Source organism: Scylla paramamosain, chromosome 27, assembly GCF_035594125.1.
Source record: "Scylla paramamosain isolate STU-SP2022 chromosome 27, ASM3559412v1, whole genome shotgun sequence".
Classification (NCBI taxonomy): domain Eukaryota; kingdom Metazoa; phylum Arthropoda; class Malacostraca; order Decapoda; family Portunidae; genus Scylla; species Scylla paramamosain.
This window is the reverse complement of record NC_087177.1, coordinates 14,755,394-14,769,308: the sequence shown is the minus strand read 5'-3', so window position 1 is coordinate 14,769,308 and position 13,915 is coordinate 14,755,394. Positions and strand designations below refer to the sequence as shown.

The following is a 13,915-nucleotide window of genomic DNA, read 5'->3' as shown; positions in this document are numbered from 1 at the left end:
CTTCTCCAGCCTGTTCTGTGTCTTCGTTCTATGGTAACCGCTTAAAACTGCCGCCCCTGTGCTAGAATAAAGCAAGAGACACACATTAGTCCACAACTTTTATTTATTTATTTTTTATGTAAGAGTGGACTCTAGGGTAATAAGAGACAATAAAAAAAGAAGCCCATCGAGGACGTCAGTCCCCCAAGAGGGTAGTCAGAAGGGCTATTAAAAAAAACTGATGATACGTGTCTTAAAACCTTCCTCTTACATTGTTGCATAAGTATATGAAATTTCTTTAGCTTGTTGTGTATCTTCGTTGCAGAGTAATTACTTAAAACGTTCAAAAGGAAACTCGTCTATTGAGGTATAAGCTGAAAGGAAGAACCGACAGAATATTAACTTGCCATGCTTAATCAAACTATATGTTATGTTTGAGTAAAATAAAAGATGCTGTCAATGCCACTGTCATCAACACTTTTAGAAAAGAGTGATTTAGTGCATCTACGCAACTACATTCATCTCACCGTGACCTTGCCCTCTATACTAAACACACACACACACACACACACACACACACGCACACACACTGAGGCGTCATAGGACGTAAGAACGTAATGTAAACACATACGTATATCTCGTGTATTTAACCTTCTCGGAGTACTAGCAGCATAACCAACAGCATCCGTCCGATACAGCGCCCTCCTAACCTATTAACGACCTACACAGCTGAGAGTAAGATATAATGCTCAATCCTCTCCCCACCTCGCTCAACACGTCCCTGTGATTCTATTATGCCACACACACACACACACACACACACACACACACACAGCACTGGATCATAGTCACACTCATTAGCAGTATTGATAGTGCAAGTAGCTGTATGCTTGTGCTGCTCGCTTTTTCTTCCTCTACTAATTAGCATCATTCTATTTTTACCTCTAACTACCGACGTACATACATAACACTGAATTATGGTCATACTCAGTAACAGTAACGGTAGTAAAAGTAGTTGTATGTTAGTTTTGCTTGCTCTTAGTCCTTTCTTTATGTGCATCGTTCTACCCCCTAACTACCGACATACAACATACGTAACACTGAATTATGGTCACTCAGTAATAGTAACGGTAGTGGATGTAATTGTACGTCTGTTTTGCTTGCTCTTTTTCCCTTCCTTACTAGCATCATTCTATTTTTACCTCGCTATGTTATGCCACACACATACGTAAAATTGCATCCTGATTATTTTTAGCAGCAGCAACGGTAGCGGAAGCAGTTGGTTACTCCTTCCTGCTTGGTTGTTTTTCTTTTTTCTCATTAGCATAATCTATTTTTACCTCTAACTTCCTGCTATGTTATGCCATACATATACGTACTAGCACTGCACCAGGATCATTATTAGTAGCAGTAATAGTAGTGGGAGTAGTTGGGTGCTCCTTGCTGCATGCTTGCTCTTATTCCTCTCAAAATCACCATTCAATCTTCCATGCATCCAACTATCTCTGTTATGTCACACGCATACTTAGCATTGCATGGTAAGGAATACTCAGTGGTAACAGTAATAGAAGCTGGTTGCTCCTTGCTGCTTGCTTGCTCTTATTCCTCTTCTCTTTATCACCATTCAGTCTTCCATGCTTCTAACTATTTTGTCATGCTGCACACATACCCGTACATAGAATTTGTAAAGAATACTCGGCAATAGTAATAGTAGTGGAAGTAGATGTATGCTCGTTTGCTTGCTCCTCTACCTCTCCTCACCTCACTATTCAGTCTTCCATGCTTCTAACTATGTCATGGTGCACGCACACTTGGCATTTCATAATAAAGCATACTCAGCAGTAGTAACGGTAGTTGAAGTAGTCAACATGTATGCTGGCTTGTTTGCTTTTTCTCCTCTCCTCAGCCTCACCATTCTGTCTTCCCCGCTTCTTACTATCCATCTCTCTTATGCCACACACATACATAGCACTGCATCGTAAGCGTGCTCACCAGCAGTAACGGTAGATGAAGCGGTAATATCTTCGTTTTCTTATTCTCCCTCTTCTCATCATCATCCTTATTCTATACACCTTCACCACATGAAATACATTATCATTCGCTTCTTCTTATCGCACACCTCAGTCACAAGAATATAAGAAAACAAGGAAAGATAAAAAAAAAAAAGAAAAAAAGAAATCAGCAAGCTTACATGTGGCAATCCCTGTATAAAGCATGCCCATCTATATCCACATACTGTCCCCATCCATAAAACATTTGCCTCATATTCTTTAAAAGCTCTCTAACAATTCTTCACTAGCAATACGAATACTGGGTCTATTCCACTCATCTACCACTCCATTTCAGAACCAACTTCTTTCTATCTTTTCTGGTTTAAAAAGTGTGAGCCATTATAGTGAAGTCATATGTCTACTCTCAGTCGCGGAGCAGCAACATTGTACGACATTACAATATCAGTATTACTAATTCATTAAACTAAAAAATTTCGTCTGATTTTTGTTAGGCTGTGATCTTGTCTGACCGTTATCATCTTTGACCACGTTAATTATGGGCGTTTTTTATTTAACCCTTTTTACTAATGCTATGTTCGCATTTTGGTAACATTCAGAGCAGTATGGAAATATAGCTTGCATGGACAGATAGAATAAAGAGAGGAAAAAGGTTTGTAATTTATAGACCACAGGAATATTTAACATGCTTTAGTATAATTATAAGTGTGAAAAGTTGTAAGGGATTGTGGGAAAAAAGAATGTCTAACAGTGAAAGTGTTAAGCCAGTAGAAGGTTAAGTTGTTCGACGATTCATTTATTTTTTAGTTTAAGAACCAACATAAGTTATCATAAGTTCTCCTTAGCGTGTAAGTGTACGGTAACTCTTCCGTCCCATCCTCACATATAACAGAAACTTGAATTCAAAACCTGACAAATACGCATGCGCAATACTCGTATGTCGCGCCCCCTCTCCCTTGTAAGAGTGATCCCAACAATCCCATCCCTTGGAATAATAAGCTAAATGGAACTGAAGCTCTAAAATGATAGTGGCCTCTGAGGTCCTACGACGCTATGTGGCGCGACTAAAGAGAGCGTGTTAGCTATTTTTGAAACACTGGCCTTCCTTTGTCTCTGAAAACTACTACTACTACTACTACTACTACTACTACTACTACTACTACTAACAATAATAATAATAATAACAATAATAATGAGAAGACGAAGAAGTAACAGAAGTAGTAGTGAAGGCGGTGGTGGTGGTGGTAACATTAATAGTACTAGTAGTAGAAACAAAAGAGAACAAGAAGAAAGCCATTACTAATTGCTCTAGGTTCCTATTTCAGAGCCAAGCAAAGCCTCCCCTTCCTCTCGGTTCCCAGATGAAGTAAGAAGATTCAGGGAAAATGAAACTGACGTAGTGCTAAGTCCATCATGGGTCGTGCGGCAACAACAAACAGCCTCCCGCCTCGCTCACCCAGCGCTGAGGTGTTCCAAGACCTAGACCTTCCCTTCACAACACCACGTGGCCCTAACCGACCGGATGAGGAAGGAGAGGCGCGTGCCAGTGGTCGGGGTGGAGGCGGGGAGTGGGTGGGGCAAAGAAGTGTAGAGTGTCACCAGCTGCCGGCACTACACGCAGGAAGTGCCACCCGCTGCTTCCCTCTCCACCTCACTCCGCCTTGACTCACCCCGCCCCCCACTGCTGCTGTGGTTCTCTCTAGCCGTAAATCATGTGTGGGCTGCGGGATAACGCGTGGGGGCGATTCATTAGCCTTCTGGTAGGGACTTCTGCCTGTTGCCTTTCGGTTTTGGCGCCACAGGAGGTGCTATGTAGGGACTCATCGATCTCGCGGATTCACCGACTCACCAAACGACGCCGCATGGCTTCAACGCAACGCTGACTCATGAACAGATAACATGTGTCCTTTCCAACTGTGTGTGTGTGTGTGTATGTGTGTGTGTGTGTGTGTGTGTGTGTGGTAATGAACCATACGATGAAACACCTGCGCCGCACTTCCACTACTTTCAAAAGGCTCTAGATGAAGTGACAGACTTTTTAGGGTGTTTTTATGGTTCTAATAACAGATCAACAGGATTTCTACATTATTAACAGGAGAAACACTCGTGAGAACTCAGCTAATCATCTCTGTAGCCTTTGAAATTAGTCGCGGTGAGAGTGCAAAGCGTTTCAGAATTCGGGGAATCCTCCGTGTTTCATTCACACGCGTGCCGCTCGAGCCCAACAGGTGAGGCCTTACCTGAACACGTCACCGGCACCCCCAGAGATTTGCTCCACTCACCTGTTGAGGAAATAAAATCACCATTAGTACAGACAACCCTGAGTCACGCCACAAGCAACATATCATCAAACATTTAATTCTGTACTCTGACAAATACACACTCATGAGAATCAACATTGAATCACCAACACTACAACGAAAAAGGGTTGAGGGAACAAGTGATATAGTGAAGTATACACCACAAAGATGGATCAAAAAAGTGCTATTAACCCTTAAAATCAGTGACCTTTGGAACTTAATGAAATAGTTTATTGTAAGTTAGAGTTGTATGAAACTAAAACTTTTATGAAACAGAGGATATTGGTATTAATTGTAAGAGAGTAACCATAAAACTCCATAAAACATTTTAATCTTAGACCAGGTAAAGATATAAAAAAGGCTGTCAGATTTATGGGGTTAATAATATAGTCTTTTTTTTTTTTTATGTAGAAAGGACACTGGCTTTAGTATACACGTATTGCTAAAAGATGCTTTATAACACCCAAAGTAAGTGGAACACAAGACTTTCATCCCCAGAAAGGGAGAAAGTCTTGTAATTTAACTTCCATACAACCTTTCCGTCTCAGCTATTTAATATTACAAAACTTTTCTACTCAATGTAATGTGATTAATACACTCGTTAGATGAAGAGTCACGCACGCGACAAACGACCAATAAAAGAACAATGCTAATACATATTGGTGCACAGAGGCTTAGATCCGCAAGCCGTGCCAGGGAAAGGGAAATGAGGGAAGACTAACACGCATTTGTACACAGGTCAGTGAACGTGTTCCTGTGACAGAGGAAGGGATACGGAAATGATCAAAGCAATACGTCAGCGTTCAATTTTTATTTTTCCAAACTTTATGTAATTCATCAAAACGTTCAAAAACCGTCACTGAAAGTTCATCAATCCGTAAGTTAGTTTTTATTTTATCGCCCCATCCTTTCTTTTTTCCCTCCTTTCTATCTTTTTTTTATTTCTTTCTCACGTTTTTCTTTAGTCTTATTTTTCCTTTTCTATTTATTCATTTATATATTTTGATTCTTCTGCTTATAGTGCCCAGCCATTATCATAAGTCAAGTACCATATCACAGACACTCCCACTGTCCAGCGTTTTTCCCCTTAATTTAACTCGTCTGACAGTCTCCTTACAAAACCTGAGAACTGAAAGACTGCGAGCGTATGAAAGGACTTAAGATAGAGGAAAGACTAGTTACAATGGCAATGAGTGCACAATGATACTCGACATGACGTCCTCTGTTTATTTAATGCCTTCCTCTCATCCTCTTCTATAAATCTATCTAAGCGCGTCTCGAGGCTCTGGGAAACATCAAGACAGCATCTCCCGGTAAAGTGAAACGTTACAAGAATTGTGAACGCCTCAGTAGACTATCCTCTGACACACACGCACACACACACACACACACACACACACACACACACACACTAGAAGGAGCGACACATATGTTCTCCACGCTGTCCTTTGTACATCCTCCCTTACCGACACCACGATTTCCTGAGTAAATAATCACACACTCACACACACACACACACACACACACACACACACACACACACACACACACACACACAGTACGTATAGCAGCAGTGCGTATAGACAGCGTGGCAGGATCCTGACGACAAAGACAACGATAAGAAAAATAACGACAACAACAGCAACAACTTCACGCTGCGGGGAGAAAGCGAGTTATGAAAATGATTGCCACAAAATAGGGGAAGTCTATCACGACACCTAATGAATTGCAGATGTGTGGCCTAGACGCCGCTAACCTTGTGCACGTTTCCCTTCCCTTCCCTTCCCTTCCCTTCCCATCCTCCCTTTCGCTGCATCACCTCCCTCCCCTCTGCTCTACTCACCCTGCTCCTGTTTTGATTGTTTTCCTATATATGTATATATATATATATATATATATATATATATATATATATATATATATATATATATATATATATATTTTTTTTTTTACGTAAACGTCATCTCTACTACATTCTTGTTTACTATTTTGCATTGTTTCCCTTTCTTTTCTCCCTTTTCTTATATTATTTACAACATCGTATTTCCTCGTCCTTCTCTTCGTTCTTTTCGTGATTTTTTTCTCATATAAACAGCCCACCTGCTTCATAATTGTCTAATCTATATTTTTCTCTCTTATCCTCTCATTTCCGACCTCTATTTCAATTCCTGTTGCGTTGTTTTTTTTTTTTTTTCACTCTTACTCCTTCCTCTCCTCGTTTCCTTTCCATCTTCTCCTATTTCGTCGTTTCTCCTTTTTCTTCCCTCTTCTTCTCCGTTCTCCTCCTCCTCCTCCTTTTCATCCCTGGTTTTTGTAGGATATACTCGTATATCTTTCCTAGGCACATTCTGTCTGTTTCTTCTCTTTTTCAACGTTTTCTCCTTCTCCTTCTCTCTCCCTAACAACAACTCTTCCTCCCATTATTCCCTCTCACGGCCAAGGCTTTGCTTAACTGGATATTCGTCATCACCAAGGCTACCTTCCCTTCACTATTTGCATGGTAATTGGAAAGACGGAAGGAGGTGTATAAGGGACGGAGGTGTAGAGCGTGAGAGCGTGAGCCTTACTGCCTTGTGCTGCTGCCACCCGTTGAGAGTTTGATACTCGTCCCTGCCTTCGCTCAGCAGAACACACACAGCCTTGAGTCACATCCACTATACCACCGCCGCCAGGTTTTTTTTTTTTGTCTTGTGCTTTACTCTGTTACTGTTAAGCTGACTGAGAAAGGAAATTTAAAGGCAGTGTATTTATGAGTTACTGTTTACTAAGGTGGATAAATTCAATGATACGGTTTTATGAAAGCAATGATATTAACTTGATCTTTTTTTTTAAAGTTTGCTTTATTTAGTTCATTACACTGAATGAGGGAGGAAATTTGTAGGTAGTGTATTTATGAATTACTGTTTGCCAAGAGTGGCTACATATAATGATACGGTTTTATAAAGGCAATTATATTGACTTGAATATCGTTGCGATTGACTGAGGCTTAATAAATAGTTTGCGTTTAGTTAGTGGAGAGAAAAATGTTGCTGATACAGTATTTATTTCGGGGAAATACAATGCTATTCTCTTTTGTAACATGTGACATATATCAATTTTCTCAGTTTCTTTATCATATTTCCTTCTTCCATCCCTCTTCTTTTCGTTTTTTTTTTTTTTTTTTAGTTTTCCTTTAGTTGTGTAAGGTTGTCTCCATTATGACGTTAAGTAATGATTTTGAGAATACAATAACACACAATAAAAAGAATTAGTTTGTTTCCCCGTAACGCTTGTAGCCGCGGCAGTAAAAGGTTTGGTCATGTGGTGTAAGTAAAGAAGTGAGGTTTTCCCAGCAGGATGTGTTGCACGTGGAGTTTGCATTTTTCAGATACAATGACGGCGGCTCTTTGATGTGTGTGTGTGTGTGTGTGTGCGTGTGTGTGTGTGTGTGTGTGTGTGTGTGTGTGTGTGTGTGTGTGTGTGTGTGTGTGTGTGTGTGTGTGTGTGTGTGTGTGTGTGAGAGAGAGAGAGAGAGAGAGAGAGAGAGAGAGAGAGAGAGAGAGAGAGAGAGAGAGAGAGAGAGAGAGAGAGAGAGAGAGAGAGAGAGAGAGAGATTCTCAAGGTTGGGTTTGTTCATGTATTGGGTATATGGTGTGGACTACAGTAATAATCAGGTGTTGGTTGATTATTTAGTATGTTTCATTTAGTATTTATGTAGTATATAATAAAAATAAGAATATTGACTGTGGTTAATAAACTCTCTCTCTCTCTCTCTCTCTCTCTCTCTCTCTCTCTCTCTCTCTCTCTCTCTCTCTCTCTCTCTCTCTCTGTGTGTGTGTGTGTGTGTGTGTGTGTGTGTGTGTGTGTGTGTGTGAGGTCTTCTTGATAATAAATTATGTCATCTGAAAGCTTTCACACTGCCTTTGATTCATAAATAGAACAAAACCTATAAAAATCAAGCGTGCATCATTTCCTTCCTAAGTACTATCACTTCACTACTACTACTGCTACTACTACTACTACTACTACTACTACTACTACTACTACTACTACTACTATTACTACTACTGCTACTACTGCTGCTGCTGCTACTACGGTTGGGAGGTGTAAGTGAAGGGTTGCAGCGGAGAAGAGGAGCAGAGGGAAGGGTTGCGGGAGATGAGTGGGAGGACGGAGGACGGTAGGGAAGGAGGTGAGCGGGTGGGACGAGAGGAGAAAGAGGGAGAAGGAGGAGGAGCAGCAGCTGAGGATGAAACACGAGAGGAGAGACAGCAGGAAATGGCAGCAAAAATGGGTCACATGAATCGTTTTTGTAAGCACAGGTCTCATGACAGGAAACACGTAACACTCGGGCATAAGCGGCACTATAATTAACATCACTCACTGATACCATCGTCATCATCACCACCATTGTCATTATAATCGCACTGTTTACGCTGCTCTGCCCTGAGCATCATCATCCGTGCCGTGACCTTCCCTGCTCGCCCCCCTTGTCCCTCAGGCTACCAGGGACCTCAGTGACCGGGACTCACCGGAAATGAGGCACCTGGCCGCTCTTAACGCGGGTCAGCTGGGCGAGAGTCCCTCCTGCTAGACAAAGAGCCAGGCCAGCTGACCGAATGGTGAGGAAGGAAGGGCCTCGCCACCCCGCCCGACACACGCCTCGACCTGAGATGATTTCTTTTTTCTCTATACATCTTCTCCTTCACCTTGTTCTTCCTCATCCTCTCTCCCTTTCTCCTCTCTCTCTCTCTCTCTCTCTCTCTCTCTCTCTCTCTCTCTCTCTCTCTCTCTCTCTCTCTCGTTGCAGCGATTCCGGTGCTTTGTTTTAGGGGAGCACGGCAGAGATGAGGACTGAGGAGAAGAGAGGTGAGGCGCAAAGCAGAGAGGGTCGTGAGGGGAACGACGGGAGGGGGAGAGGGGGAGAGAAGGTGTCCGGGTGATGCAGCAAATCTGGCCAAGTCACTGTTCAAGGGGAGGCCGAGAGGACGGCCCTAGGGCGGCCACACACTCGGCGGCATCACTGCTCGATCGCCGCTGTCGCTGACCCGCGTGAACCCAGGCGAGGCGGGCAGGTGTTGGGAGCGCCGCGACGGGCGAGCACAGGCGAATGAGAGTGACCTTTGGACCCCTTTGTGTGTCACGGTGGGTGGCTGGGTGGGTGGGAGCTAAGGGGCGAGGGAAGTCGTTTTGCGGGCTGCCCTGGGGGACACCCGAGGCGGAGGCGTGTGAGGCGCATGGGGAGCCTGGAGTGGAGGGGGCCGAGGGACACAGGTGGGAAAATGAACGTCCTGCCGCTGCGGGGACCACTCAGCCCGCAGTCCGGTGTAAGCGTGAGGGACGAGTGGCTCCACAGGCCGGGCAGGCGGGAGGAGGGCGAGGGCAGGGCAGGGCAGGGGGTGGGCGGGATGAATGGTGGACCAGGGGCGAGGGCACTGGCGAGGCGCTGGGAGGGACGCCGCACGGAGGTTGTGGACATTCCATCACGCAGGGAGACTGGCTGCTGGGATCACGCCGACCCCCACCGCCCCTCCCCGCCGCCCGCCTTCCCTGCCGCCAGACTTTCCTCCATCAACACAGAAAACGGAGACTACAAAGCCAATATATAGGGGTAACTATCATTCATAAATCTTTCCCGTGCTCTGAGCTTTCCAAAAATAGTGTTAAACGAGAAACTGTGAAGCCAATGTAGACTCTTATTAAAGACACAAATCATGCGAATTATCTTACATAAATCCTTCACGTTGGGCAGGTGCGCAGAATCAGGTGTGAAGCCAAACATTCACCCACTAAATTTACATCAAGAAGAAGCAAAGCAGTGTATGGGATGCTCCAACAAGTGCCTAGAAAAAAAAAAAAAAGATTGAGAGCATTACCAGGAGTGAGGAGGAAACCTGGCTCAACAACTATCTCCCCTCTCCGTCCCTTCCCCGCCCCGATCATCTGGCACATTACACAGCGGACAAACACCTCAGTTACAAGACCCATTGCGTCACTGCTTACGTGCCCGCTCTCTCCTTTCCTTGAGAAGCTGTTCGTTAGTCACTGGGAAAGGCAAGACGCGGAGTTTGGCTGGCGAGGTAAAATATTGGGTAATCTAATGCTACAATAACATACTTAGCGAGGGAGCGCAGATATTGGTTATTTTCGAGGGTTTCATGATGTCAACGAACTCAAGCACACGTGGGTTGATTGTGAATTCTTGTTCGGTAAAGCAAATAAATGGAAGGCAGCCAAGCCTGATGCACAGCTCAGTTCTCATCCCCTTCCCCGTCCCCCGGTGCACCGCCTCACTGATTCAGTACATAAGGTACAGAAAAAGTGGCTTCAGCTGCACCAGGCACGCAACTCATGCAAATAGGAACAAGGGTGTCAAACCAGCCTCTGCCAGCCATACATTTACTTTGGAAAGTTTATGATGAGATGATTTTGTGGACGATATTCTGATACTTTTTGTTATATTTCTAGCAATGTTTGATATAGTAATAGATTCCAATAGACACTGAGAGAGAGAGAGAGAGAGAGAGAGAGAGAGAGAGAGAGAGAGAGAGAGAGAGAGAGAGAGAGAGAGAGAGAGAGAGAGAGAGAGAGAGAGAGAGAGAGAGAGAGAGACTGTCCAAAATATACCAGCACTCAATCTGAAGCTAAATAACACCTGAGTAAATAACTTGAAAATAAGCGAAAATATTGGAGCAAACAATCATGACGCACAAAGATAAATCAGAAAATGCTTTCTCTTCAGAAATGGGCAATACAATCGCTGGTCCACGGGCTGGCCGCGGGTGTGGCGGGCTGGGGGTCGTGCGTCCCGGGTACACACACTCCCTCGTGCCACAGTTACATCTCAATAAGGGCAACGGTATGTCAGGCTACGCAGGCTACGATGGGAAACGCACTACGCACCGCCGGAAAGCCACATGGATGAAGAGCATATTGCCGGTGTGTGTGTGTGTGTGTGTGTGTGTTTGTGTGTGTGTGTTATAGTGTTATAGTTATAGTGTGTTATAGATAGTATGTGTTAATGGACTCCGAAGGTCATCGTAACAAACAACAGCAACAAACGCTCGTTCACTTCACCTATACCCAATCACACGCCACCGCTTCCCTATCAAACACACCACAGGGTACGATTTCTGAAAGGTCCATGAAACGTGTGTTTTCCCACGGCTGCAGCCTCGCCAGCTATCTCAAAGTCATATACTACTGTCGTTCTACGTACTAAAAAGAAGAAACACTTTTTAATGTAAGAAGGATTCTGTGTCAGCGCAACGAAACTGGAAAAAAGAGCCCACTGTGTGTATATAAGTACCAATCCCTTAGAGTTCGAAATTAAGTAGAAAATTGCATTGTGTTGTCCTGGACGACCTAATGTTGTTATCAAGACCAAAAATGCATAAATATAATAACAAATAAATAAAAAAGAAATTTATTCTTAAATCTTTATCTGCGTCAAAGTAAGCAAGCAATAAAAGCACAAATGAAAATGTTATTATGTCATGAAATACGAGACTCAAGTATAAATATAGTGTGCAGGACTTACGCTGTACGCACGCAGGTGTTGAGATGCAAGGCAAGGAAACTCTGAGGATGTGACACAGGACTCAAGTTATAAGCCGATTCAACCTGGCCGCCACTAAAACGTGTTCAGTGGTTGGCAATTGGGGAAAGATGGTAACTCCTAAAGGCCTGTCCACACCAGCAAACACTGTTTGGAAACAATGTTTGCAAACAGATTCCAAACTGTTCGCAGTTTCAGAGAAACAGTTTGAAAACTGTTTCTAAACAGTTTGCAAACAGTCTGAAAACTGTTTCTAAACAATGCAACCTGTCAGTTGCCATCCTGCCTGCGATGAGTGTAAAGGTTGCTACAGCAGCCTCTGTATTTTACTTTGCACTTTTGATAAATTAATGGAAGGAAAAGAAAAAGAAAAAGAGATGGGTGAGTTTTTTTTTATAGAGAGAGAGAAAAAAAATCTTTTATGGTAACTTGCTTCTGGGGGATTGAGAGTAGATGGTTTCACCAGTTTTCTTCGGATGTCCACGATTGACTTTGAAATACTTTTATGCATGTTGCTCCCACAGCTTAAAATTTCATTAAGATTTTACAATAGCTAATTTCTTAAATCCTAACAAAAGATCAAAATCTTAGGTCTCCAGAAATTACTGACAATCAACACTACTGATTCATCGTCACCTCCGCCGCACACACACACACACACACACACACACACACACACACACACTGTTTTCCATTCTGGATGGGAAACAAATACGCGTGAAAGATTGTTTTCCAAAACAGTTTGCAAACTGTTTGCGAACAATGTTTCCAAACTGTTTGCAAACAGTTTGCATACTGTTTGCAAACAATGTTTCCTGGTGTGGACAGGCCTTAACACAGACATACACACACACACACACTCTCTCTCTCTCTCTCTCTCTCTCTCTCTGTCTCTCTCCGCCTACCCATCCACCCTACCACACTCCTTCCCACCCACACCCACACCCACACACAGGTGACGCAACACCCACCCGTCGGGGCAGGTGACTCACTCTACTCACCCGCCGAGACGCGCCGGGTTTCAGGATGTGGCTCTGGGAAGGCGAGGCCCACCCACCACCACCACCATCACCACTATAACCACCTCTCCCAGTTGCTCTCCGTCACCCAGGAGCTCGGTACACCACACAGCAATGCACCACAGCAAGCTGAACCACCACACCACGTCACATGGCACCATACCAAACTGCACGACACGACACCATACACATAACAAAGAGCAACATACTGTACATACTTAACAAGACACATCGTGCTCCGAATACATACGAGTAACAGATGGACGATTAGAGTAACGGGAAGGTAATTTTGGCATAGTAGAACGACGCTGAGGCATAATAGATAACTGAAAGGAGAGATATGTTTCGCTGCGGTGGCCAAGAACAGACGGAAAACAGAGATGAGTGGAGATGATTGAGGGAAGTTGATGATGATGATACTACCACCTCAAAACACTGAAAGACAAACGTACTCTCTAACACAGTTCACTCCTTCTCTCTCCATCGCCACCTTCCTTTGGGTCGCCGCCTGTTGCTTCTCCCGGAGAGACAACAACCAAGGAAATGCCAACGCCGCGATCAATTTACCTGTACACTTCCTTCTTGCGGAACACTGAGCCTCATGGTGTCCGCCTCAGAGGTGTGTGTGACGGGTGGTGGTGGTGGTGGTGTTGTTGGTGATGAATGAATAGTAAATGAATTAGTGGTTGATTTTAACGCATGGCGATAATGCCGTGATGACAGTTGGAAAAAAAAAAATCGTATTTAATAGAATGATGATCAATAGACGACAAACGTAAATATCAGCAACATAAATAACAACAACAACGACGACGACAAGGACAACAACAAAAATAACAACATTAACAACGACAACCACAAAAAACAGTAACAATAATAACATCAACAACATAACAAAAAAACAAAAAACCAACAACAGCAACAAGATTAACAACAGACAACAATAACAACAACGATGACAACAATAACAACAACAAAAACAAAAACAACAACAAAGATGATGACGACAATGACAACAAGAGCAGCATCATCAAATACACAATAACAATAAAAACAAGAAAGTAACAACAA

At 43.4% G+C, this 13,915-nt stretch overlaps 1 protein-coding gene across 7 annotated transcripts in view; it reads right to left on the bottom strand.

Moving 5' to 3' along the window:
• Positions 1-13,915, bottom strand: part of LOC135114267 (ankyrin repeat and fibronectin type-III domain-containing protein 1-like) — a 283,842-nt gene that overhangs the window by 34,693 nt on the left and 235,234 nt on the right. For 5 of the 7 annotated variants that reach the window (XM_064030127.1, XM_064030128.1, XM_064030130.1 and 2 more), the window contains one exon: positions 4,229-4,270. The exons of the other annotated variants lie outside the window; for them this stretch is intronic. In XM_064030127.1, the coding sequence (XP_063886197.1) occupies positions 4,229-4,270 (42 nt within the window). The remainder of the gene's footprint in view (positions 1-4,228; positions 4,271-13,915) is intronic. 7 annotated transcript variants of the gene reach the window in all.